This window comes from Amblyomma maculatum, chromosome 8, assembly GCF_055883805.1.
Source record: "Amblyomma maculatum isolate TAMU_Amacu chromosome 8, ASM5588380v1, whole genome shotgun sequence".
NCBI classification, from domain to species: Eukaryota; Metazoa; Arthropoda; class Arachnida; order Ixodida; family Ixodidae; genus Amblyomma; species Amblyomma maculatum.
Genome location: NC_139351.1, coordinates 43,100,715 through 43,125,951, shown reverse-complemented (window position 1 = coordinate 43,125,951; position 25,237 = coordinate 43,100,715). Strand labels below are relative to the sequence as shown.

The 25,237-nt window shown below is 43.5% G+C and overlaps 1 protein-coding gene across 2 annotated transcripts in view; it reads right to left on the bottom strand.

Annotated features, from left to right (window-relative positions):
• LOC146181062 (glutamate receptor ionotropic, NMDA 3A-like) overlaps positions 1-25,237 on the bottom strand; it is a 101,938-nt gene that overhangs the window by 9,379 nt on the left and 67,322 nt on the right. Inside the window, exons 7-12 of one of the 2 annotated variants that reach the window (XM_084577846.1) lie at positions 21,563-21,856; positions 17,056-17,430; positions 12,466-12,672; positions 10,046-10,165; positions 5,010-5,083; positions 4,511-4,626 (exon numbers count right to left, since the gene is read on the bottom strand). In XM_084577846.1, coding sequence (XP_084433972.1) covers positions 4,511-4,626; positions 5,010-5,083; positions 10,046-10,165; positions 12,466-12,672; positions 17,056-17,430; positions 21,563-21,856 — 1,186 coding nt within the window. Of the gene's footprint in view, positions 1-4,504; positions 4,627-5,009; positions 5,084-10,045; positions 10,166-12,465; positions 12,673-17,055; positions 17,431-21,562; positions 21,857-25,237 lie in introns of both variants that reach the window. The other variant, XM_084577845.1, reaches the window with a different exon arrangement.

Genomic DNA, 25,237 nt, shown 5'->3' with positions numbered 1-25,237 from the left:
AGACGCCGCCGATCAGAGCAGCAGGACTACTAAACCCGATTCCGCCCCCAATCCTGCCCTTTCAACAAATTGGGATGGATCTCCTCGGCCCCTTTCCATCTTCGTCTGTGGGTAACAAGTGGATCATCGTGGCCACTGACTACCTTACACGTTACGCCGAAGCAAGAGCACTACCAGATGGTACAGCAGCGTCGCCCAGGTTTTTGTCGAACAAATTCTCTTGCGACACGGCGCCCCAGAAGTGCTCATCACGGACAGGGGAACGGCGTTTACGGCAGAGTTGACGCAAGCCATCCTGGAATACAATCACACAAGCCATCGACGAACAACTGAGTACCATCCCCAGACCAATGGCCTTACGGAGCGCCTGAACAAAACGATCGCGGACATGATCGCTATGTACGTCGACGCTGAACACAATACCTGGGACGCCATCTTGCCGTACGTGATCTTCGCGTATAACACGGCAGTCCAGAAGACGACCAGAGCGACCCCCTTTAAGCTTGTGTACGGCAGGGAGCCCACGACGACGCTCGACGCAATGCTGCCGCACGTAACCAGCGAAGACAACCTTGACGTCGCCGCCTACCTGCAGCGTGCAGAGGAAGCCCGACGACTCGCACGGCTGCGTATTAAGGACCAACAGCGCACCGACAGCAGACGATACAATTTACGACGACGCCACGCAGAGTACAATCCAAGAGACCGAGTGTGGGTTTGGACACCAATACGCCGTCGCGGATTAAGTGAAAAGTTGTTGCCTCGGTGCTTTGGGCCATACAAAATCATTCGCCGCGTCGGACCACTGCACTATGAAGTCATTCCCGACGGAACGTCAGCATCACAACGGCGACGCGCACGCCTAGAAATTGTACATGTACGGCTGAAGCCATATTACGCGCGTTAAAGAATCTGTGGTGTTTAAACTTTGCAGGGTTTATGTTTAAGTTTCTTTGTTTTGGAACATCGAGGCGATGTTTTTTTTAAGGGGGGAGTAATGCCTCGAAACCTTCAAAACAGTATTTGTTGTTTTTTAACAGCCGCCGGCATACAGGCTTATCACTCTGATTCTGTACCGCGTATCAGTTCCGTAATCTTTGTTTGTTAATGCTCGATGTCGCGAGTCACACCTTTATCAGTTTTGTTGTAGCGCAAGATGCACCGAGATCTTTCTCGAAGGTTCCGGCCACTCGGGTGTCTTTCCACAGTGTTCCAGCCCGTGCTGGTAGCTGTTTGTGACGTTATCTAGATTGTTCTGTGCAGCCTATAAATTGAGCGTTGACGAGTGTGACGAGCATTCTTTGTTCGACGACCGACGAGCGCGTTTGTTGCTATCGCCGCCGCCGAGTTGCTTAGTTCTTTTGCGGGCGCAAGTCAGCCCAAATAAAGGTTTCTTTAGTGCAATCATCGACCCCTTCATTTGTGTCGTCGACCTCGTCACCACTACGTGACAATATGCTCGTAGCATCGTCAAGAGCTCCAGAGATACACAATCTCCCTATCGCAAAGGGAAACAGCTGGTTTGCTGAAGCAATTCTCTTGGTCCTTTGCGATGTAAAAAGCCTCGACAACCTTCCGTATTGTCTGATATTTATGTGTGTACAGTACACGTGTGTGATTAAACAATGCATTGTACGTTTTCCTTTTTTGATCAGTTAATATTGAAGACAATGTTTAACCAAATCTGAAGGTCATTCCCATGTTTTAAATTATGTGTTTCTGTAAGTGCTTGTTAAGGCACCGCCCCGTCTGACGGCTCCACAGGACAGGGGAAACACTGCAAACAACAGATTTTACAGGTACCATCTTATCCCTGTGCGAAGCGCCCCATCTTTCTTTTTGTCTTTGCCTCTTTCTTTCAAAGCAGACATAGCTTTTTGATCTTGACGGGGACTGAAAGAAACACGCCAACATTATATATGCTTCCTACGTTCTTTAGTTCATGGGAGATGCGATGTAATCTCTTGCAATTTTTAACGGTATCACGCGAGCGTCAAATGCTGGCTTGATAAGCGCCCTATGACGGAACGAACCGTCAAAATCACCGAGAGTTGCCACATGCTCACGAAGACTACGCCATGGTGGCCTTCGTCTTCTAAACGGTTCCTGGAGCTGCCTGCAGCTGCCGACCCTTTTATTCGCTAACCGCACTACACGGCACTCCAGCCGCTTACACAGCGAAGAAGGTAAGAAAGATTGCTGATAGTAGCAGTGTAAGCATTCCTCATACAAATCTCACTAACTGCGTTTCGCACTTATCAAAATCATGGGCCACAGCCATATGCGCGAACTGCATGCAAAATAAGGGCAAACAAACGATTGATCGCAAAGTTTGTTCGAGAAAAAGTTAGTATGCTGGTGGCAGCTGGGTGGCACGTGGCTTTTCTTGATTGTCGTAGTATTACGACCAAAGGAAGGGGTCAGGGGCTGCGCGCAGCTAGAGTAGCCTAGCAGGTGGCGGCTACCATAGCGTGACCTTGATGCGGTTGCGGCAACTCTCGGCGAGTTTGCCGGTTCGTTCCATCATAGGACGCTGATCAAGCAAAAGATCGAAGCCCACGTGATACCGATAAAAAATTGGATGAGTGTACATGCATATGCGCGCATTCATTAAAGCCAAATGGATAAATGCCTACGCACGAAAGTGGCTGTTCTGCCCAAAGGGGATAATTATCGCAGGCGCCCATTTTTTCTAGCAATCGTCCTTACTGTCACAAAACACATATTCTTCCATAAATTGCGCACAAAGCGCAGATAATGACGCCACGAAGTGCGAGCAACGCTTCAGCGCAATTCGAAAGCAAAGCGGAACGCTGTACGTCTGTAGCAGACGACGCTCTTCCTTGGCAAAAATGTCGACCGCAGCGCCGGCGTGTTGGGAACAGCGGCGGGTCGCCTGCTGCCTACTGGCGTGTCGAGCAGATGCGGAACTGAAAAGGACCTATACATGGTGGCCTGTGTATCACATGTCCCCGAATTTACCCTGCTCATTGCTAAATTCGTGGGAAGGGCATGGCAACGGAACATGTATATGGCGTTGTTTCATAAGCAAAGGTAAAGAAACAAAACAATAAACGCGCTTTAAGAGAATTTTACATTCTGAAACTCAAAAGCCTGAGTATATAGAGAAATCATTAAAGTTCTTCTTCAAGGTACATTGGTGTGCAGCTATCGAAAGCAACTAAATACACATAATTACGAGACAATTTTTTGCACTAGAATTATCAACGTCTCTTAAAGGAAAGCGGAGTGCACTCGTCTGCGTCAAAACTAATTCCTGCCCATGATAGTGTCTAGTACATTACCTCAAAACATTCGCAGAGGCTGTGTCATAGTTGGCTGATGTAAATGAGGCGTGGCAGTGCCACAATCTATTGAGGAATCACGTTTGAAGTCTGAAAACTTAGCTTCGTTACACAGGAGACCCAAGTAGCCATCGCTCGGCAACAGCGTCGAACAGGAGAAATCTCGATTGCAGTGAAGCTGAGGTTATAACATTGCGGCGCTTCCCAGCAGCCTGCAGAAAAAGGGCACATAGTGCCAGCTCCAAATGTTTTCTATTAAGGCCAAGGCTACACTGCTTGAGGCAGTACTTTAACGCTGTACTGCTTCACACAGTACAAAATACAAAGATTGGGTCTCCGTACGACAACTTCTCTTATACCGGGAAACGGGTCCGACGCAAAATGATCAGAGCAAAGGTAATATCGGTGGAAAGGAGGTTGTTAAGGGAGTATGCCCGCGCGCGTCGAGTAAGGCCGCGAATGTTATGCCAAAATGTATCCACAGGCCTGCTCTGTTGACTCAACAACGAATTTATTAAACGTTTGTCTTGCGCCTCTGTGAGGTCTCTGGCCGAAGTGTCCTTCGCTCTTTGTTGCACAGATCTCTACGCAATGGACGAAGCCCACTTAAAAAATGCGGCCACCAGAATGTACAGTCAAGCTACAGACAGTGCACTGCAGCCATGTATACTATTTTGGTTTAGCGGTTAGGACGTTCGACTGCATTATTCGATGTCACAGGTTTGATTCAGGTCGTCGCAGCCGCGTTTTGATATAGGAGAAATGCAACAGAGCAGTGATTTTCGGGATCAGTTGATGCAAAACAATCCCAAATTCTGAAATACCTAGTCCTATGCAGTATGCGTTAAAGCTAATGCTCTTTGGAAGGTTAAAACCTACCGCAAACTAAAACATATCAAGCGCACAAGAGCGTTGTGTGCTTACATGTGCATTCGACGATGGGCAAAATTGCAATGTTCTTCAATTTTGCTCCGCTGTACGTGATGCAAGCCTGTATTGAATGCAGATCCAATTCGACAGTGTACCGCAAGCGATGGTAGTATGAACAGAATTGACCGCCAAATATTGGCTTTGTTCGAAATTGCATCAAACCCTCGTAGCCCCGATAGAAGCACTCCAGCATCGTTCAAAGCCGCAAAGCTGCTTCCATAATGAATGTCAGCATGAATATCTTGAGCCAAATGAACTCAGAAACTAACCTCCACGCTCCCGTACTAAAAGGGGCCCGCTACTCGATGTAGCGCTGAGCGGGCCATCATCCTGGCGGCTAGTCGGCGAACCGTCCGCTTCTCCGACACGTTCCGATTGTTGCTGTTGAACTCTGCGGCGGCGCAAATCACATATTTATAGCTCTGTTCATTGAAATATGTAATTATACTGATCTCAGCTTAAGAATTCAGTGTATTCAGTAAGACAGCATGCCACACAAGGAAACATCTGAAGCACATTCAAACCATGCGTCCCTGCTGAAACACAAGCTTACTGAATGTTAACAATGAAATGCACTCAGGTTATTTGCTGTTTTCTGCAATTTAGCGGGCTTCATTATGCATCATACACATGTTAAGAGAATATTTGTTTATATAGTAGCGTGTTGATGCAGTACTGTGCATACCTATCTCCTGTGCTTCACGCTAGGCAGGTAACAAAAGTTTAAAGTTGTAATTGGAGTTACTGTTCAGTGCTTAATGTGTGGGTACTTACGCCCGACGGATTTCCTGGATCATCTCGAAGAACTGGGACTTGCTCTTCCTACGGCGAGCCTCCTCCTTTATTTTCTGTGCAGTAAACAGATTACAGCACCACATGGTCAGTAGGATGCCCCCTGAGCTCCACAATGGTTTTATATAAGCCACCACGTGGGCCTAAAAAAGCAATATTGCACTTACATTCGATAAGTGCTCGATATCAGTAAAGTATTTTGGTGTTAGGGAGGTATGAGCTTCTTAAGATATGGAGGTGTGAGGGAGGTATATACATACAGTTAAGACAGCTCTAAACGCGCAAAAAACGCAGTTCATTCGTATGGATACTCTTGAACCCGGCAAAAACGGTAGCATAGAATATCTGTAAAAATAGTAAGCAATTTAAAGTCTGTTTCGCGATTTTATTCCTGAGATAGAAAATAGGCCTCGTTAACAGCACGATTATATGCTGCTGGATATAAAGAAGATGCACCTCTGTGGGCCAAACCATATTATTAGCTCGGAAAGCATAAATGTGCCAGCAAATCTCTTGAATTCAGTGTGGCCTGACAACAAAGAAGATGTAGCTTTAAGCGTAGATTGCAGCTTTGACTTATGTTTCGACAGAAATAGGTGTTATTTCTCATAACTTAGTGAATTTCAGTTTTCCGCGTTCTGCAGTCATCCTGATCAAGTTTGCTTCTCGTTGGTCATAATTGCCGATATCTGAGAAATAAGCGCTCCCCCAGCCATTTCGTTACGAAAATTGGAACATGCACAGACAATACCATGAGTACCGTATTCAATATTTTTTGAGGTTAAGCTTCATAACGTCTTACCATAGTGTTCCAACACAATGTAGACCGAAGTCTGAAACACAAAACATGCGCTATCACCACCTACGTCAGGTGAACTAACAAGTGTCTTTGTAATGAAAGAACAGGCTGCCCTCTTTTATGCATTATCTGTGCGAACCGTCATCTGGAAAGGTCACAACAGTCAATATTTTGGATACAAAGTGGCTTCTGTAACTTGATTTGAATCACAACCACCAACAAATACAGGAAGCGTGAATACATTAATGAAGCCTGATACTTGAATACACAAAGATGAAAGCAGTGGAAGGTCTTAGTAAGTTTCAAGTGAATAATGAAAATATTTTACCAAAGTATCCTCGAACGCCACAAGCTCACATCCGAGATGGCGGCTACATACTTCACCATGCCTTCTTGAGCACTGACAGCATTCACATTTGGGCCTCCACTGTCGCACCTTTGCAAGTAATTGCAACACTCCAGCTGGACGCTATAGCGATTTTTTACATTCTATGGCAAGGCCTGCCCTTTCTAAGCTTAGAAAAATGTGTGTTGTTTCAGTCTTTGTTCACCTCCCGGGCTCACTTACTAAGACTTCGCGGAGGAAGACAATCCAGGCATCAGTGCAGTAAACTCTCGAGTTCTGCAAGACATTTTATTTGATATTTTTGAGGTGAAATGCACTTATCTCATCAAAAATAACAAGACCGTCCCGCGCAAAATTTAGAGTGCCCAGTCCCTTCTATGCAAATATGTAGGGGCGCGAAAGGAAAGCACACGAGAAAACATATCAGGCGTCAAAACAGCATACAAAAATAGTGCAACCGAAACCAAACTAGGAAAAGACTGCGTGGTGAAAAAGCAGCATACCTAAAAACCATTGCATGTCAAAACAGCATACAGGACAAATCTGCACAGCAACAAAACAGCTTCACGAAAAACAATCAGGGACAAGGTACCAGGTAGAAAATCGGCAAGATGATGCAACAGCGTAGCGCAGTACGTTGCAGCGCTGAAGGTATGTAAGAATATTCGTTATAGTTAAGGTTGCTTGATCGGTATGAGGGTGCGGTGAATTACAATATCATAACTGCTTATAGAAAAAGAGCCCTTGTCCCAGCTACTTTTGCAAGTAGAGATTGCTGTTTTTGTTGATTAAATAAACCATCAATGTTATGAGTTAATGTCTACACAGAAAAGACAGCTAGGCGTGTTGGAGGCTCAGCAAACATTGATCTTTCCGCTTCTCGTTCAAGGAACAGAGTATTTATGATGTATTGTCTTAATAGAATTAAAATATGGGCAGGTTGGAGGCTCTTTACGTAGCCGTGGTGGCGCAGTGGTCTGATGCAGTGGCCAGCGAAGCGTATCTTTTGCCCTCGGCCTGGATTCCATTTGTACTACAACTAGGAGCCACATAACGACATAACGTAGGCTTTACTTTTGCTTTTTAAGCGTTAGCTGCACTTCGTTCATTTGCGAGTTTCGTGTTTTTCCTGCATCTACCCTTGACCTTGGATACACCAAAAAACAACCTTGGTTACAACAAAGATGCATCCATACCACATGACATCGGCTGTACCGAACACACAACCTGAAGTTTAACGAAGGTCATATCATCTCGGATATAATGTAACGTTGGTGATAATGACAATGTATTCATGCCATGTGATATCAGAAATAACTAATATGCAAACTCAGTTATAACGACGACACATGCATAACAAGTGACTGGATAAAACTAGCTGGTGACCACTGTTATAACAAATATGCCTGCATACTACATGATTTCGGATATAATGAACATGCGATGTCTTTTACGACGAATATGCACGTATCTTCGTCAAACCGAGGTCAACTAACGCTCAATATACATATTCGACCGCGTCCATCTGCCAAAGTTTTCAATTTACAGCTTTGACTATGTTTGCATCGTCAGAATCATTCGCATTTGCTTTGTGCATTTCAATGCTCGGTCGTCATGCATTTCGCGTGTGATATATTTGCACTTCCTGTGTAGCTCCGCTTATGAGGTTACACTCGAGAGGCCGCTGAGGATTCCCATACATGTTAACTCGACAGCTGGTGGTCGTGTTATTTCGCGTTAAGTTATACTAGGATTTCGTAACATGGTATTTACCATGTTCCGCTTGCTTAATAAAAACAGAATAACCATTCCATGGGTTGTTCGTACTTTCAGCAACATATCTGCGTACTGCGCTGCGCTGTTCAGTCGCCATGCTATTTCAGCTTGGGAAGTTTTGTCGCCATGCTGATATCGTTTCTGCGTGCTGTTTTTTAGAGTGTGTTGTTTAGAAATGTACTGTTTTTATGCATGCTGTTCTGCCGCCATGCTGTATTCTGCTTTTTGTCTGCACTGTTTTTGTTTGCTGTTGTACGCATGCTGTTCCCATATGTGCTGTTCTTTCATGGCAGCGGCATGCACCTGCCTCGTAGCGCTTTAGCCATTCAAAACAATTTGGATTTTATCAGCCAGCATAGGAGGGCTGGGAGGCGGCCCTGTCCAGCTCGGACCTCGAGGAACAACGAGCCCTCGTCGAAAGAGCACGGGCAGCGGCTTTTACCAACGGTGTCCCGGACTGGGGACCCGACCAGCCTTCCCTTAATCTAAGCCAATGTCAATAAATGTTTCATCATCATAACCAAGGACAATTCACTCTCAGCACATTGAATGGGGAATACAAAATGAATGAATATTTTTCATTCCTCGGTACTAAGTGGCTTGTTTGCTTTTGCAGATATCCAGCCGCATTTCGAATGAAAATGCAGCCCGAGAGTAGTCAGCCTCGCATCGGTATTACAGCCACATGATCTCATCTTGGCTTTGGTACGTTCGCGACCCGCTATGTGCCAAGTTGTTCTGAAGATTTTGAAGAATGCGAAAGTATTGGCGCTTGACGTCAAGAAATAGTTACTGAGAGCAGGCGCAAACTATACTAAAAACATCCGCATTGTCACACACATACCAGTAGCTCGGTCGCACAAATACTTCCAGCCATGCATTCCTTTCCAACCAAATAGTTAACTATTGGGGAAATGATATCGGCTTATGTCATCCCAAAATGGCCGCACATTGTGCAGTGTTTCATAGGCCGTCTACAGCAGAGATTTGAGAGATACAACACAGCTAACGGCCATGACATAAGTATCTGGCCTGGTAGCCAAAATAGGGAGGTACTGCTGCAAACGACACAGGTTACTATTCTGCTTACGCACAAGGGAGAATGCGCTCATTGACCCAATTCCACTCGACGCTACGTGGCATCTGCGAGTCCAGCTACCGTGTTTTGAAATTTCAAATACCAGCAGTCACAGTCTTCTGCGTTCAACGTCCACGCTTGCCGGACCGCAACAACACTTGGCTTGCATAGTCCTGCCCCCTTATTTTTTTAAAGCTGGCTGCACAACCGTTCTAACCACGCAAGTTGTCAACCGATCTTTCCCGCGGCGAATCAATGCGCCTCTGTCTCTCATGACTTTGAGTTCCATTTACAAATGCTGGCCTTCCCCTTCATCTAAATTCTAGATGCTTCGATATATGACCACTGCGGATGTGAAGGAGACTTCCTCATCTGCTTTGTGACCACCCTTGCTTTTATTGTGAATGAGTATTTTTTGATGCAGCGCACAGAGATTGAAATATCATGCTTAACAGAAGCCATAATAATAGGACATAGACAGCAACATTTGTCGTAGCATAAGACCTACAACATGCTCTAAAATACCTGAAGGACTCAGGCTTGCAATACACACTATAGACAATCTTGGTGTGCCTTGTTTTCTCCCGAAGTAATGCTTCTCAAGGACATGTTCCCCGCAGTATCATCCGCATGAGTTCATACCTCATTTAGTCCATTCTTTCTACATAGAGCTTAGCAAACCTGGTGTTGCATAAGTACCCTGCTTTTACGTCATTCGGTCTCTCTCATTATAGTCAGGATTTTCGCTTTTATGAGTTCGGTCATGCCAACATGGCCAACAAATATTCGAAGGTAATAATATCAATGAGTTAGGCTGGGTTCCTGAACAAGCAAAATTTGTTCCATTCTGATGGCGTCTAATTGCAGCAGACGAAGTAGTGTGACCACGAGAAATTCGGTCAAATGCAAAAGCTATAAAGTTCTTTAAAATATGTTTTCTCATAAACAACTGACTGAGAAATCCCTTAATGCTGTGTTTACTCCGACAGCAGCACGTACTCAAGAGAGCATGCACTCACTCGCTTAACGCTCTTCTGGAACAGGCTGGCGATCTGGCCTTCCCGGAGGTTGCTCACAATCTCCTTGGCCGAATGATGTGGGGATACCAGCTCCACAGTGTTGATGAAGCGGTATAATTTCTGCAAAGTAGATCACAACAGCAGTTCCTAAGACGCGCACGTCTTGTTGCAAGCGGAATATAGAAATCAGTCTAAATTAATATTGTTTTCGCTGAGATATTTTGTATCCGAAAACAGTGTCACCAGATACAGAAATAAGACGAGAAATTGAGAATATTAAATAAATCAAGCGTACCAAGCAACAGAATGCGGAAATATCACTCTCTTATTGCCAAAAGTGGCGGTAGAACTATTGCGCAAGGTCGCAAAAATGCTCGCTCTTTTTCTTCCCCTTTCTTTCAATTTTATTTCTTGGTTAATGGGCTAGATGTAAAATCAGTAGCGGTTGATAGGCACCAACTAACCTACTGTAATCTCTCGCTTGTACCTGAGCCACTGCAATTATAGATTATAGATTATCAAGCTCAGCACTGAAAAACAATAAACTAATTAATGAGTACATATGACTGGAAAACTACATATCTCACTTATATGTCAATCATCCGTCATTTACAAAACTCTGCAGTTCGGATACTTACCTTTTCCCCATCCACTGCCTCAGCTGCCCGTATAATTTTAAATTTTAATATCATCCCTTTACTGACTCTGCTCCACCTAAGATTAGCCACACTATATACAGCGCTCACAATGGTGACATTGTCATTAATGCCCTTCCGCTATCTTCTCTCATAAACAGTAATCTTACTATATTTTCTCAAAACGACAATTTGCTGCTTGCCAGAGTTAACAGTAATTGTGGCAAACAAACCCTTTTGTCTTCAGCTATACCTCTATGGAATTCACTACCCTCATATTTTAAACCAGTTCGCTAATATAGGCTTTTCACTAATAACATGAAAACATTTTTATTAATGAAGTTGTAACCACACAGTTATGTTTTTCTTTTTTATGTATTGTTGTTCCTGTTTTTCATGGATTTTAACAAATCTTAATGTTCAATTTCTGCCATGTTTGTGAATTTGTTTTAAGGATATTGTTATAGGAGGTACCCCTGACAGTTTCGCTTCGGGACCTCCTGTCCCCAATAAACCATACTAATGTGTGTAATACATTTCTGACAATGAAAAACCTGAAAACCTGAAAAAACCTTATTTCTATAACAGGCTCATAAAGCTTATCATATTAGCATTTGCAACCGCTGTTATATCATCATCATCGCACCGATCTACATGTGTTGACATTTGTGTGTTGAGTATTGGCATAAGCCACCGTAATTTGCAAACGATTCGCTGTTTTTTATTCACACCGTACACAAAAAGCGATATCTTGCTGAAACCGCCTTCTCGCTGATTTATTACTGCCTTGAGTCATTCAAATATTTATTTGTTCTTTTTCTTATCCTGCCAGCCGCTACCTGCGGCTTTATCACTGTTATTGTAGCACGTGAATCGATACTGTACTCTTTGTTTATGCGCGTTGTCGCGAGACGTGGCTTTATCGCTTTCCTTGCAGTGCGAGATACGCTGACTTTTCCTGAGTTATTACAGCGATGTACAACTGTGTCTGCATCGTTCTAAACCTTCTGAGGTTCCTTTGGCTGGTTGTTTAGGTGGTACTTCGGCTATTTTAATAGAGTGCTGACGAATGCAAAGACCATTCTTGGTCCGAAGACCAGCGAGCACGTCTACTGCTAGGGCTGCCACCTAATTTCTCCATTCTTTTGCCAGTTCAAGTCAGCCCACTAAAGCGTTGATTTCAGTGCTATTACGCCAGTCATCTCTTTTGTGCCTAAAGCCTCGCCACTACCACTTGACAATAGCAATAATCGATTCTCCCCTGTTACTAATCATTTCTTGTGTTCTCGCAATTTTACCTTGGGATTTCTATATAAAGCAATGTCATGTTTTTTTACTTCGAACTTCATTTGTAATGTTTAATCATTTTGTTGATATCTTTCGAACCATGTAATAGGAATAATCAAATGAAGCAGGCCATCAATACTGTGAGACGAAGTTATTGTTTCAAAACTAAATATGATAAATTGTATTGAATAGATAAAGAGAAAGCCATTTTCCTGGCTTCATAAATCAGATTTTTATTAGGTGGCTAAATCTGTGTCATGTAGAGAGGTGGACATATAATTTTATTGGTACAATTGCAGTTAAACATTTTACCTATTGTTATGTAGATTGTCTTCTCAAAAACCGGCCCCGTCGACAATCCTTCATAAATTGAGGGTATGAAACCTAATACTCGGACTCGACATTTATGAACAGTCTTCCTGTTGGATTATAATAAAGCACCCTTCAAACAAATATTTAAGAGGTTACGAGCGAAGAATAAAATTTTGGCTGCCCCACCTGGCTGAAAAACATGAGGTTGGGACTCTTCCAGAAGCAGTTTCGCGAGCGGGCCCTAAGGCCCGGCAGAGCGTAGCGGAAGACGAGGTGCTCGATGATGAGAACGAGCGAGCCGGCCAGCAGACCGACCAGTAGCATCAGGAACAGGCCGGCCACCGCGCGGACACCCAGAGGAAGTGGCTTGTCCAGGCGCTGCAGCAGGCCGTCCTGCGAAAACCCGGTTCAAGCATGATTTCAAGATTTATTTTATGTGTAATGTGGACCCATGAGTTACGCGGTATGGTTGAGGTGATACGTCAAACATTGCGCAGCATTTTATCGATAATGTAGAGGCCGGTATGTGTCCTAACATTACTATTTCACCGCTACAGTACAAATATTCTTAAACCAGCACTGCTCTGACGTTACAGTCCCGCACACGCAATGTCTGCAGAATACTGCGCGCTGTTGAGGGGACTGTAACCAGACCTCTATGCCATGCCATAACCATACCGTCTTACATATATATAAAGACAAGCACGGATAATGAACATAGGCACATTACCGCCACAACGACACTGCACCACAGCAGGTGAAAAGGCATTCGGCTGCCAGACAGGCATCACGTCAATGCATCAGTGTCTTGTTCTCACATAGCAAAAATGTGTATTTATTTATCTATCTTATATATCTGACACTAACACCACCATTATGCGTTATTGGGGACAGGGGGTTGCACATATAAAAAGCAATAAATACTCGTTAGAATGCAAATGCATGTCACAGTCACCTACATAAACAACTGAAAGTTTCGGAAGCATCTTTTTCATCACTGCACTGAGATGGCACTATGTCAACGGCTAACATGTTCGCATGCCTTCAAACAAAGGGCCACAGTGGCAGCCACATAATTCAGTTAGGAACCAACACCAACAACTTCAAATCTTTTTCACTCTATTAGCTTGGTTACATGAAAACAATATGCTATGCTACATCAAAAAGAAAAATATTAGTGTTAAATCCAAGACAACCTCATGTACTACTCTCATGTATGTACATCAAGATAACTAGAGATCTTCTTTAGCTACTTGCGCACTTAAACACGCACCAAACGTACATCCTCTGGCAGCCCACAGAACAGTGTCCTTTGAAGGTTGTCCCCACATATCGGTGTAATTAAACGGTCTGCCGAGCATTCTCTTCTTCGATGCGGGAAATGAAAAAACAAGATGGTTTCTGCGTTAGCGCAATGTTCTTCGTAATAAGGTGCAAAACATTAGGCAAGCATGTGTTTTAAGCTAAGTTCTGAACTGCTAAAGAGGAAGGGGATAAGCAAACACGTAAAATTCCTTACCACAATTTGGAGAGCGGTTAATATGAGTAACCGCTCATATTAACGGCTCAAACTTAACATCTATAAATTAGAAAGGGTCCAAAGAAAAGCTGTTAGGTTTATCTACTCGAAATTTAAAATCACCAACTCCCCCACTGAGATCATGGCGGCTAACAATATTGAATAACTTGAACGCGAAGAGGAAAATATCGCCTTGAGTTTCTTTATTCTTTACTTAACTATAGGTTAGCTTTAGATCCTTCGCAATACATTATCACCTCTATCCAGTTTCTTTATTCGTTACTTAGCAATAGGTTAGCTTTAGATCCTTCGCAGTACATATCCCCTCTATCCACACGGCATACCAGACATCATCACATTCACTCATTGACGCCATATTTTGCGAAAACTGACTGCTTTAAATATTAGTTTTTTCCGCGGAAAATTATCCAATTGGAACCATGTTATGGCAATGTCATAATTTCGCAAAACGTGTTCTCATTTTTCTGCATATATCTTTTGATTGTGTTCTTTATCTTTTGAGTTATCCTAACAAAATATGCCTGTCCTGCTTGTACCCTGAAAAGGGTCTGCAGTATGTACTATACAAATAAAAAATGATTCAATTCCGAACTTTGCTTGCAGAGTATTATTTTGTTTCAGTTTTATACACAGAGGATTTTATTCTAGCTCCCGTTCCTGGCTATTTGTGACATTCTCATTAACTGACATGCCACTGAAACTTCAACCATTCGAGACGTATGCAAGCACTGTATACTAGGATTATGTCCAAAATTATATGTATCACTGTTCGTAAAATCAATGATGTACAGTATATTGAGAAAATAACACACGCCAGCATAGAAATACGGGTATTGCATTCGTTAGGCTTGCTTTTTATTTTGTATCTATAACTAAATACCCCGCATGAAAACTACTTGTTGATAAGCAAAGTGCTTGTTTTTTTTTTCTCCCTAATAACTCGGTTCCTTCAGTCTGAGAGAAATATGAAGTAAAATTTGCCGCATGTTTTGTGCTGTCAGGTGCACAGCAAATGACAGGTGTTAAAAAGATGGATGTTGAGCGACTATGCTTTTGCCGCTTTCTTTCTGACAAAACTATATTTGAAACGAAGTTTATTCTGCTCAAGAGAAATGCCCTAATTCAATACACGCCGCAGAAAAAGCTGTGTGAAATGAGAGTTATGCTTATCTATAAGTCTTATTTCTATCTCCAAAATAAATTGCAAATGAACACAAAGTTACGTCTGCATTTTTATTGAGATTGTGTGGCAGAACCTTCCTTAGCAGGTTCCCAGCAGTGAATGGAATTGCGTAACATTTTGGTCAATACAGCGTGCAAAGCTCGGGATAGATAAATGTGGATACAGCCCACTGTACTCAGGAAAAAAATTGATTATATTCAGGAAACGAGAACAAAAACCAGACACCTGATCTAATGTAAAACAGCTATTAAACAAGATGGATTTTCATAGCTTGGTGAAACTAGTTGGTGCTATTGAGAGTCACGATACTGTTTTCATTATTCACATATTTGTAATCAATAACTATCAATTTGCGACATTTATATAGTAGGATTAGGTAACAAATGTCAGTTCAGAAGTTATGGATTATCTTGGAAACCACCAGGCTTCAGCATTTGCACAAAGACAGCATTAACGCCACTTGATCTACTTTTCTCCAGAAAGCGTGTCATGAGACCAGCTTCGGGCTCATACCTCTTTTTTAGTGAACAAGGCAAGGCGCAAAGAACAGACGTCTCGTTTTTCTGAGATGAGTATGGAAATGCTCAAACACCGACGCCACGTAAAAGCTCTTCATTGTGTGAGTTATGTTTTAATCACAGCAAAAAATTACAAGGCAGAGTAAATGCCTCCTGTGGCAAATATCTTGAGTCCAACCTTAAAAAAGCACTGCAACCGCTTTGACCTGAAAACTGTAAATGTTTTTTTTTTTTTTTTTTACAGAAGACTTCTGCGCAGTCCCAATAGAGACAAGAACAAGAGAGACTAACGCAAATACGGTATTGGTTTCCTGCCAATGCCATTATTGAGTGAAACATGCCAATGGATTGAGCCAGTCGGCATTGCACATCAAATCTTGCAGGCATATGTCCATCTGGAGGTGTTCTGATTCCTCCATCATTCAAACATGGCGTGTCGTAGTGTCCCTCCTTAGCTAGCTTCTAACCTTCCTCGAGCAAAGATAAAATGCGTTTTTTATTCAGTCCCGCTAGAACTACATATTAGTCAGGTGTTTCATGGGGATTCGTACACCAGAATTGAGTCGGTTTATGAGGAAGGAGCAGTGGTTCATTAACATCCTTTTGAGCGGCAGCTATGCGGCTAGCTATTTCATCTCCGCCCTTCCCCAGGTCAGGATCAGTTTTTCATAGCTGGGATCTGTCTAAAAGAGCTGAGCAGCATTCATTTTGTAGCAGGATGGCTAAAATAAATTACTGGTAAAGAATGAATAATCATTCCCTAAGCAGCAAAGTAGTTGCAGTTAATGTTAAAGCTCTCTGTTGCCGGTATCAAATGACATGCAGCATCTCGAACAGCCAAATAAGAACACAAGACCAATACAGAACAATTAGAAAGCATAAAGACATCAATGGAAGTCTTGAATATTATATTAGATAACATAAAAGAGGCCATACAAAAAATTTTGAATCGCGATTTCAATTTCATTCTATATCCATGAAAATGAAAATTTTAGGGGGCGCTTAATCTTCTTTACGTGTGGAAACGGCGAAAGCATTTATCTCCTGGGTATGCAATATAGCCACTGCTGATAATATGGTACTACCTTTCATGTTCAGACTTATTTGGGCATGTAATGGCGTCGTTTATATTGTGCTATTATGACGCCAGATATTGTAACAGCCACTGGCTGCCCATAATTATGACTGATCATAACTGTGGCTATGACTATGGCTATGCATGACGAACTATGGGTTACTGTCTATGACTATGACTTACCATGACTATGACTAATCACGTCATAATTATCATGATCATTATCACTCATTGATTTAATTATTAGAGATCTCTGTATAACCGACATTCGAAGGATATAATAGTGGTCGCATTTTCTGGTCACATAAAGTATCAGTCAAAAATGATTCCGCATTAACAAGCCCGATATTTGAATCAATCCAGTTCGTGGTTGGTGCAGAAGCGCTTTAGTGAGGTGCCACACACACACACAAAAAAAGACTCAGTGACAAGCAGGAGAGGACTTGCGCTTCCAGCCCACCTGTAGACAGGGTGCACGGCCGTACCACTTGCTGTGCAACTGGTCGAGGTAACCGAGCGCGTTGTAACGCAGCACCAGCTCGGAGATCCCTTGTGCGAGAGGAAAACCGCGGGTCATGCCCACAGCGTACGCGTCGTCGAAGATGGAGTCGCCCAGCAACCGCAACCGGCAGCTGGGCTCGTTGGCGCGGTAGTAGTTCAGCACCGCCGTGTCGCCAATGAGCACGTCCAGGGCGCCCGTGCGAAGGGACTCGAGCCCTTCCTCTAGCGTGGCGACGCCGAACCGCTGGATATGCTCCCACAGACGCTTGTTCTCGGCGAACACGTAGCCCTCGGCGGCAGTGCCGCGGGCTGTGCCCGTCCGTTGGCTGAGAAGCTGCGCGCAGGATTGGAAGGTAATGAAGACAATGATAAGACAATGATCGCACCGCGGCAATTTCGACGGACACAGATGACGGCACACTGGCAGCTCGCGATCAGTCCTTAGTTCTGCGTTGAAACGTCCGCGTCCTTCTCTCGCATACGCAGTTTTGAGTATGGTTCTTCCGTCATTACAACTTTCCTTGCCAACTTGATTTACATGATTAGTTTAACATGCCACCTGTCTAGTTTCTGGCGATGCGGAATTACGCGTCGGGTGTTGATAATGGATCAGGTCTTCAAACAATGCGCCTGTTTGCCTTGCAACCTATTAATAAACCGAATGACACTAACTGAGGGTGTTTTGAGGACAGTGTCCACTAGTTTAGAAGCACTACATAATTATGGAATAAAAATAGGTTGACAATGTGAAAGGGTACAATAAAATGCACCGCTAATACAGATACAGCACGGAACGTACAAGTATCTTTAGTGGCAGTCTCAACGATTGACGCGAACAGTTATACGCTTTCTCCGGTTACAATTTTTCGCCTATTCGCGCATAAATCTGGAACACGGACTGCAAAGGTCTAGCGTGTTTAAAATATCCATTTCAATTATGGAAGAGCGCTGAAAAAGTTTTGAGGGCACTTCAGTTTCGCAAGCCGATTCAACATTCCGACAAGGTCTAAACGTTGGCTCGGCATAAGAACAGAGGCTTCCCCTCAATCCTTGTGCAATGCTCTTTCGTAGTGTGTAGCCTTATTGTCTCTCCCGTTTTACCCATTTGGATGATGTCGTTGTCTGATCCACCAAAGCATATTCGATGTCCGCGTCACCTGAAGCATCGGGGACCAAGAAAGCGTTCTTTTGGGTAGCCGATGCTGTCGGCGACACCGGTTTTGATATAATTCTAATCTAATGAGGCCAGTAACTAAACAGCTATTATGATTTGTTTAACCGCTAAAGTAAACTACGCTTGGCGTTTAGCGATGCAATGATTCTTATATACGCGGTGACGAACTACTGAAAGAATGTAATCAATTTTGTATATTTGGAGCATAAAACAAGCTGTAAGAAAATCGTGGAGGTTTGACCCTATTAAACCTGGCTAACACGCCAGAATACTGAACCTAACTACTCTCGTTCAAATCCAACTGGCTCGAATCCACACCCATTGAGAGATTTTTTTTTTGGGTGTATGGAACACTACACGCGTTGTACCCAAATTGCCACCATTATAGCTAAGCACTGCTTAGACCTTGCAAGGACTTGAAGGCCCTTTTTCGACACTCAGTGAACTCGGAAATTAAGGAAAAGATTACGAAGTGCGGTGAAGAAAATATTCTTATCTCTACTTAGAGCTGAAGGAGAAGAAAAAGCGGGGTCTCTTGAAAACCTCAAGATCATTCGCCGACGCCAAGCGAACACAGGAATTTCAGCCAGGTGGGCATAGCATCAACTCTATATACAAAAGCACGTCTGTTCCTAAACATATTTTGTTTGTTTTACACTGATAAAATGGGTACACCAACGAGTTGATAGGTATAAATACAAAAGAAACATTCGGCCGGGAAGTGGATCACTATAAACTTCACAAAAAACATCACTAAAACTGCACGAAAACACGCATAGACAAAATGTCCAAAACATGACAAAATGATGTCCAGAAGACTCTGCATGTCCATTCTTGAGAATTATTTTTCATAAAAGGGTGTTTTAGACTCTATTTATAACGACGGAACACATCTTAATAAATGATCACACAATTGTAGGCGCATCATCAGTACATGTTTCTGTTTCCTATATCTGACGTCAGAGCGGTAGAAACTACCCTGTTAGAACACCAGCTCAGCAAAGGTAACTTTAATGACTTAATCTTATTGATGTGTTTCGTTTCATATTGCTCCTGTCGGCCATCGTTAGAAACCGTAAATATAGCCATAAAAACCACTGAAGGCATAAAGAAGCACTCTCTGAAACGGTAAAGTAGCAAGGCCTTCATATGAAATAATTTGACAGCTCTCCCGTCGCCATCAATTACGGGCAGTGTTGATGAGGTGACACGTACAATTTTTATTGGCAGATGCCAAAGCAGATTTTTATCGCTGCCAAAGTTCAATCAAAGCATTTTATACATAAATGCGTCGGACTCCATCGCTACATTTTGAAAGCATGACAGCGGCAACCAAGCCATGTAAGTAAACCTTTATGGATGCTGAGAGAACCTCGAATTAGTTCATTAATTTTTGTGCCTGACGGGTACTTTGCGTTCAAAAATACCATCTGTCCGCCTGTGCCATGTCTTGTTAAATTTTTTCGCCCCGTTTTGCGCTTTCTTGTCATTGTTTTCTGTCTCCTTTTTCGTGCGCTGTGTCACTGTTATTTTGAAACAGCACTGAACAAATGTAGAGGGGGAGAATTTGTTTGCTCACAGCGTCAACGTTTCCACAAGTGGACTTGTCTTCGTTAGGCGTGTTTGAGTGTGAAATACTTTAAAATGGTTTACGATGGCAATAATTTACCATTGTAGTCCCTGGCATCTGCCAGGCATGACGCAAACCCTTCAGGAAAGTCCCCTTGTGAAAACGTTGGTTCGGCTACCAAGCTGAGCCTCCCCCTCTACACTTAATTAGTGGTCTTTCATACTGTGCAACCATCTTCTTTCTACTGATCTACAGTGTTAATTTGATTGACATACATCTTGCTTCTATTGTGCGATATTTCATGTTTTTCCTATGGATCTTACTATCCTTTAAAGTACATTATGTCTTTCTTCTGAGCTACTGTCGTGCTTTTTTCTTGTCTCAAATTCCAGCATATCTAATGCGCCTTTAACATTCGTAAGCTTAGCGAACCCTAGCTGAACTTTCCTTGAAATATTTTTGGGCCACAGGCTAGAGTTCTCGCACCTAGTTATTATGCGGTTAGCATCTGATCTAACGATATATTCGTATGTTTGAGCGTTTTCGAAGTCGGAGCGATACCAAGACTTTTAATATCTGTTTCATGAGCCTTTTAGTGTGAGAATACTGTGCAACAGTTTACGATGGCATTAATTTACCCTTGCAGTTCTTTATATCAGCGAGTGATGAAGCCTGTCTTTCAGATATTCCATGTGACATTTACCATCATCGCTCTATTTAAAAGGGGTCCAGTATCCTGAATAACATCCTTTGACTGGTCTAATGCCACGCGCAAAATATAAAGAACCGGCCTGGAAATGGTGAAACGGCTGTCTGTAGCCCCAGCACTCATCCTATCCGTATTAATTTTCCAAGTCAAATAAGCATTAGCCATCGCTTCCCTGCACCCTCTAGATAATATTTCCTTGAAGCATTAACACCGTGGCCAAATATATGGGCATGAGATTCTTTATATGGCTTTTGTTTCTGGGACGCTATGCTACCCAGTCATTGATCCAGACAAACAAATTATACTCCCCTCAACGATGTTATCACTCATCATTGAGGACACAGCTATTCATTCGCAGTGCTCAGATTCTCTGCTGCTTTACTTGTTACTTTTTACGCCTCTACTACAAATACGAATTCTGCAAAATTGTGCAAAATATGTATTATTTATTTCTTCCTTCTGATCTGCGTAAAAACCTAATTCCCAAGTGCGAAACATAAACAACGTATATCTCATCAATGGCTACGCTAACATCCTTTCGACGGCAAATGAACGCTAAGCGAATAGATTCCACCCCTACACTGTCTCTGTTCTTTCGTCCGCGCTTCATTGGCAGCTTCATAACTCGGACCTACTCGGCATCATATTCTGTCGCCACCGCCACGGAACGAGAAATTTAGGTGTGTTCCGATGTGCTACACTGATAAAGCTTACGTCTATGCTGCGCGGACACACCGGGTTAAACCTACGGCAGTTAAAATGAGCAATAATTCTCAAACGTTTACCAGTAGATTAGTCAAACGACCTTTCGGCCTGAGCTGGTCGATATGTCAGATCACACTTACGTGTAAGCAGGATGATATGTTTTCGCAAATGACCTCTATGCGTATCAGCGGGCGTGAGACGTCAATGCATGTCGCAAAAAAGCTACCAAAGAGTTTCGAACAGAAAGGCGATGTGGTGCAATGCTTCGGACATGATGAAAGAGGAGAGAACGGAACATTGGAACTCACGCTGGTGTCGTGAAAGTCATGCACTTGCATCTGGAAAAAAAGGCCGGCGAAGTGCGCCGCGATGTTGGCCGTGTATGAGGCGAGGAAGATGACGGAGAAGCAACCCCAGAGGTTGATGAGCACCTTGTTGGGCCACGACTTTGGCGCCTTAAAGGCGACCAGGTGAGAGAAGAGGAGGGACCACATCACCCACAGCGCCGACGCCAGGCTGAAGTTCTTGGTCCGCTGGCGGCCCCACGGGTTCAGGCCGAACGGCGAGAACCATTCGTACAGCGCGGCAGCCAACGCTGTTACCTGCACCAGTGACACCCGTCAACCTATCGTTCGTCTCAAAGCGAAAATAAAACGTGTACTGTGATGTATGGAACAAGGCTCGGCGGAGATGCCCCAATTCTCAAGCATGCTTTTAACAAAAAAGTTGAAAGGAAACCCTATATTCCTAACAACGAATTTTTTTGTTGCTTGATGAGTAATTAGGTGAATACGTTTCAATAGAAGTATAAAAGGAAAACAGGGCTGCATGGATCACTGCTGTGATATAGACAGTCTTTTAGCATTACTTTAAGGTTGCTCGGCATAATTTTGTAAGCATTGATGACGTTATGAAGAGCGCGCGTTGAATGTAGTAAAATAAGTCTCACACCATTCGGAGTCGCACTCTCGAGTAAAAGGTCATATTTATTGAACAATACTGGTCACTATAATGACCTACAATGACATCTTCACCTGTACACGATGAGAGATTTTTATAAACATTATCATGCCTAGGACAACGTTCTTTTTTTTAAATATCAGTCCACAGTTACCACCTGCATTACACATTTTTGGACATAGGTGATAGTTTTTGTATTAACAGTTGCTTGTGGACATTCGTCTCTTGTTTTCATTAAGTGCACCGGCAAAAAAGAAGGTTGGTTTTCACCCTGCCATTCTTTAGTTTTCGTTGTGAGGGTCTGAAAGCTTTAGAAGTGGTAACTTCACTGATACAGGTCTCGGGTTCTCATCGACATGTATTTGGCATGACCTTCAAGGCCCCGCAAAGTTGAAACTTCACTTGCAACATAGCGCTACACAGACACCGACACAGCGAGACAAACAGGACGGGTGTTAACTTACAGCTGGACTTTCTGAACTGAAACACTGAGGCAGCACTTGTTGCCTCATTGTTTTCATCTGACAAAGTAATGCGATTCCTCTCTACTAATCTGTGAATGTTGTTCGAATACAACCCTATTAATTGCTTCCTATACTTCAATGGTTTTATATCTCATCTCCGTTGTTAAAATGTGCAGCGAAAGTGCTTGTATTGCCTGGTTTCATGCAATAAAAGCTCGGTTGTAAGTTAGCGCCCTTCACCGAAGCGTGGCTTTGTGGTAGAGCATCTGCCTCGTGTTCGGGAGGTACCAGGTTCGGTCCCTGGTGCCGCCGGTTACCCATCGGTTTTTCAATGGGTACAAGCTTTCCCCCGGCCTGGTGCTCAGCTCTTCTGAAAAGCCGAGCTCTTCTCTGATCTCCTAGAAAAGCCGAGCGCCAGGCTGGGGGACGCTTGTGCCCATTTTTACCGGTTGGTGTCCGGCGGTGGGTTTCGAACTAACCACCTCCCGCAGCCGAGACGGGCGCTCTAACCACTAGGCCACGACGCGCGGCTGAATTGTTCGGCGCTGCCTCCACATCTGAGACGTCGTATGAAGGGTTGGGAAGTTCACAGCGAGATTCCGATGGAGAGCCATAAACTAACCGGGAAACGGTAGGCAAAACCAGCAGTGCCATCCAATTTAGTGAGTTGATAGCCTCATGAGACATCTCGATGACGAACAGCATAACACGACTGTCAGGCTAAACTATGCATCGTGAAGTCACCGCTTCTAATTAGGTTTAGTCAAGAAGTAAACTACCGTTAATTATTTATTAGGCTCTTAAAGAACATACCATACAAACGCTTGAGAGAACATTACAATTGTGGATTGCAGTGTCAAATATTTAGGAATTTACTTCACCAACTGCGACTTTAGTCGCAAGCAAGTCTGTCTATTGATTAGCCTCGCTCATAATTATGTGGCTGCACTCGCTTTTATGTTTTACTTTTGTTGTGATTGCTTGCTTAGCTTGCTAACTTTAATTGCTTTCGTTTTCGTTTTAACGCGAACCTTTACTCTTCGCACTGCAACTACCAAGGTCATTCACTTCCGCGTTTCATTATGAGTTGCAGGAATGCCTTACCGCGAGAACTCCTGTCCCCGCCGCTGCCCACTTCTTCTTCTACTACGTCCCTATAGCTCTAACTAAGGCCACCGAGTGATCATCATGATCGTGACCAAGGAGACTCTCCACTGGGCGGGGTGTAACAAATACTCGGCCTACGCATGGGTGCTCAGTCTTGCCATGGATTGTGTTCGTGCCAGTCTGAGTGCGTTAACGCTTGACGCAGGCCTCATCTGAGTCTCATCATCCAGCCAATGTGGTTTGCCGAGAAGCAGCAGCAAAGGGAAAACGTGATCCCTAAGAGGCAGAGCTCGCATAGAGAAGAAACGCCAGTATGATCATGTAGGTTTAACCGGAATCAACCTCCGATATATTTCTTAGCTCATTAACACGATGTAGCTTTTTATTTTTGGCGGCTAAGACTTCTACTAGCGGCCTACAGCCAATACTACCTCATACTGTAAGAATGTCTTAAGACAATGTGCATTTCATGTCATTTCCACGATGTCAGAACTACACGCCATCGTGTCGCTGCCGTTCTCGTAGTTGCATGTCATGTACCTTTGGTCTTTGGGCGTTGGGAATGCTTCCATCTGCACGGTGAAATAATATACCACGCACAACATACTCGAAGTAACCGACCGGGTTTGAAGATAAGAGACAAACATGTTTTATGCGCAGGATTATGAAATCCGCGGGAGACGCTAGATACGAGGAACACGGGACTCCATTCGACGAATTATGCGAAGTAATGCTAACAATAACATTTTTCTGGCATCGAGCCTGTCATACAGCTTTTGTGGCAGCAATGGCCCTTTTAACATTTCATTTTTATACCAGTGACAGGGAACGCTGCGCCGATCAGCATATATTGACGAGTGTCGTTAGCCATTGCATACCTTAAATAGGAAGCTATAGTGTTGCTCGGATATAGCACGCTGCGACACAGGACATCTTTTGGGGCACGTCTGTGCCCCTATGTATGCTAGCGCAATAAAGGCGAGCACAATGCTTGACTATAATTGCTGCGCAGATGAGCAGTGTCCATCCATTGTCTCCAATACAGTTCAACAAGAAACAAAGAGCAACTGCGTTTCGAGAACCAGATCTAGCAGCCAGTAAAGTTCCCGTCCCACCATAAGGATATACGCCAGGCACTGCTCAATACTTGCTAATAGTTTTGATGGCGCATTTTACTACTGAGTGTGAAAGACACTCGCCATGTGCTGAAGATGAAAATGACTGAGATAAAGTAGAACTGGCGACCACTCAAGATACGCAAGGTTTTAACGTTTCCATAGCCTTTGAAAAAGTTTCCTGTGGCTCCAGTCACAATAACGCTTGAATTATATTTCGGCTTCATGTCTAGCCCCAAGCAGACGGGTTTTCTTGACATCTTCAAGCTTATAAAAAAAGTGCAATAAAGGCCCTCCGTTGAGAAAAAAATCAAACATCCAATTTCAGTCTCAGAAG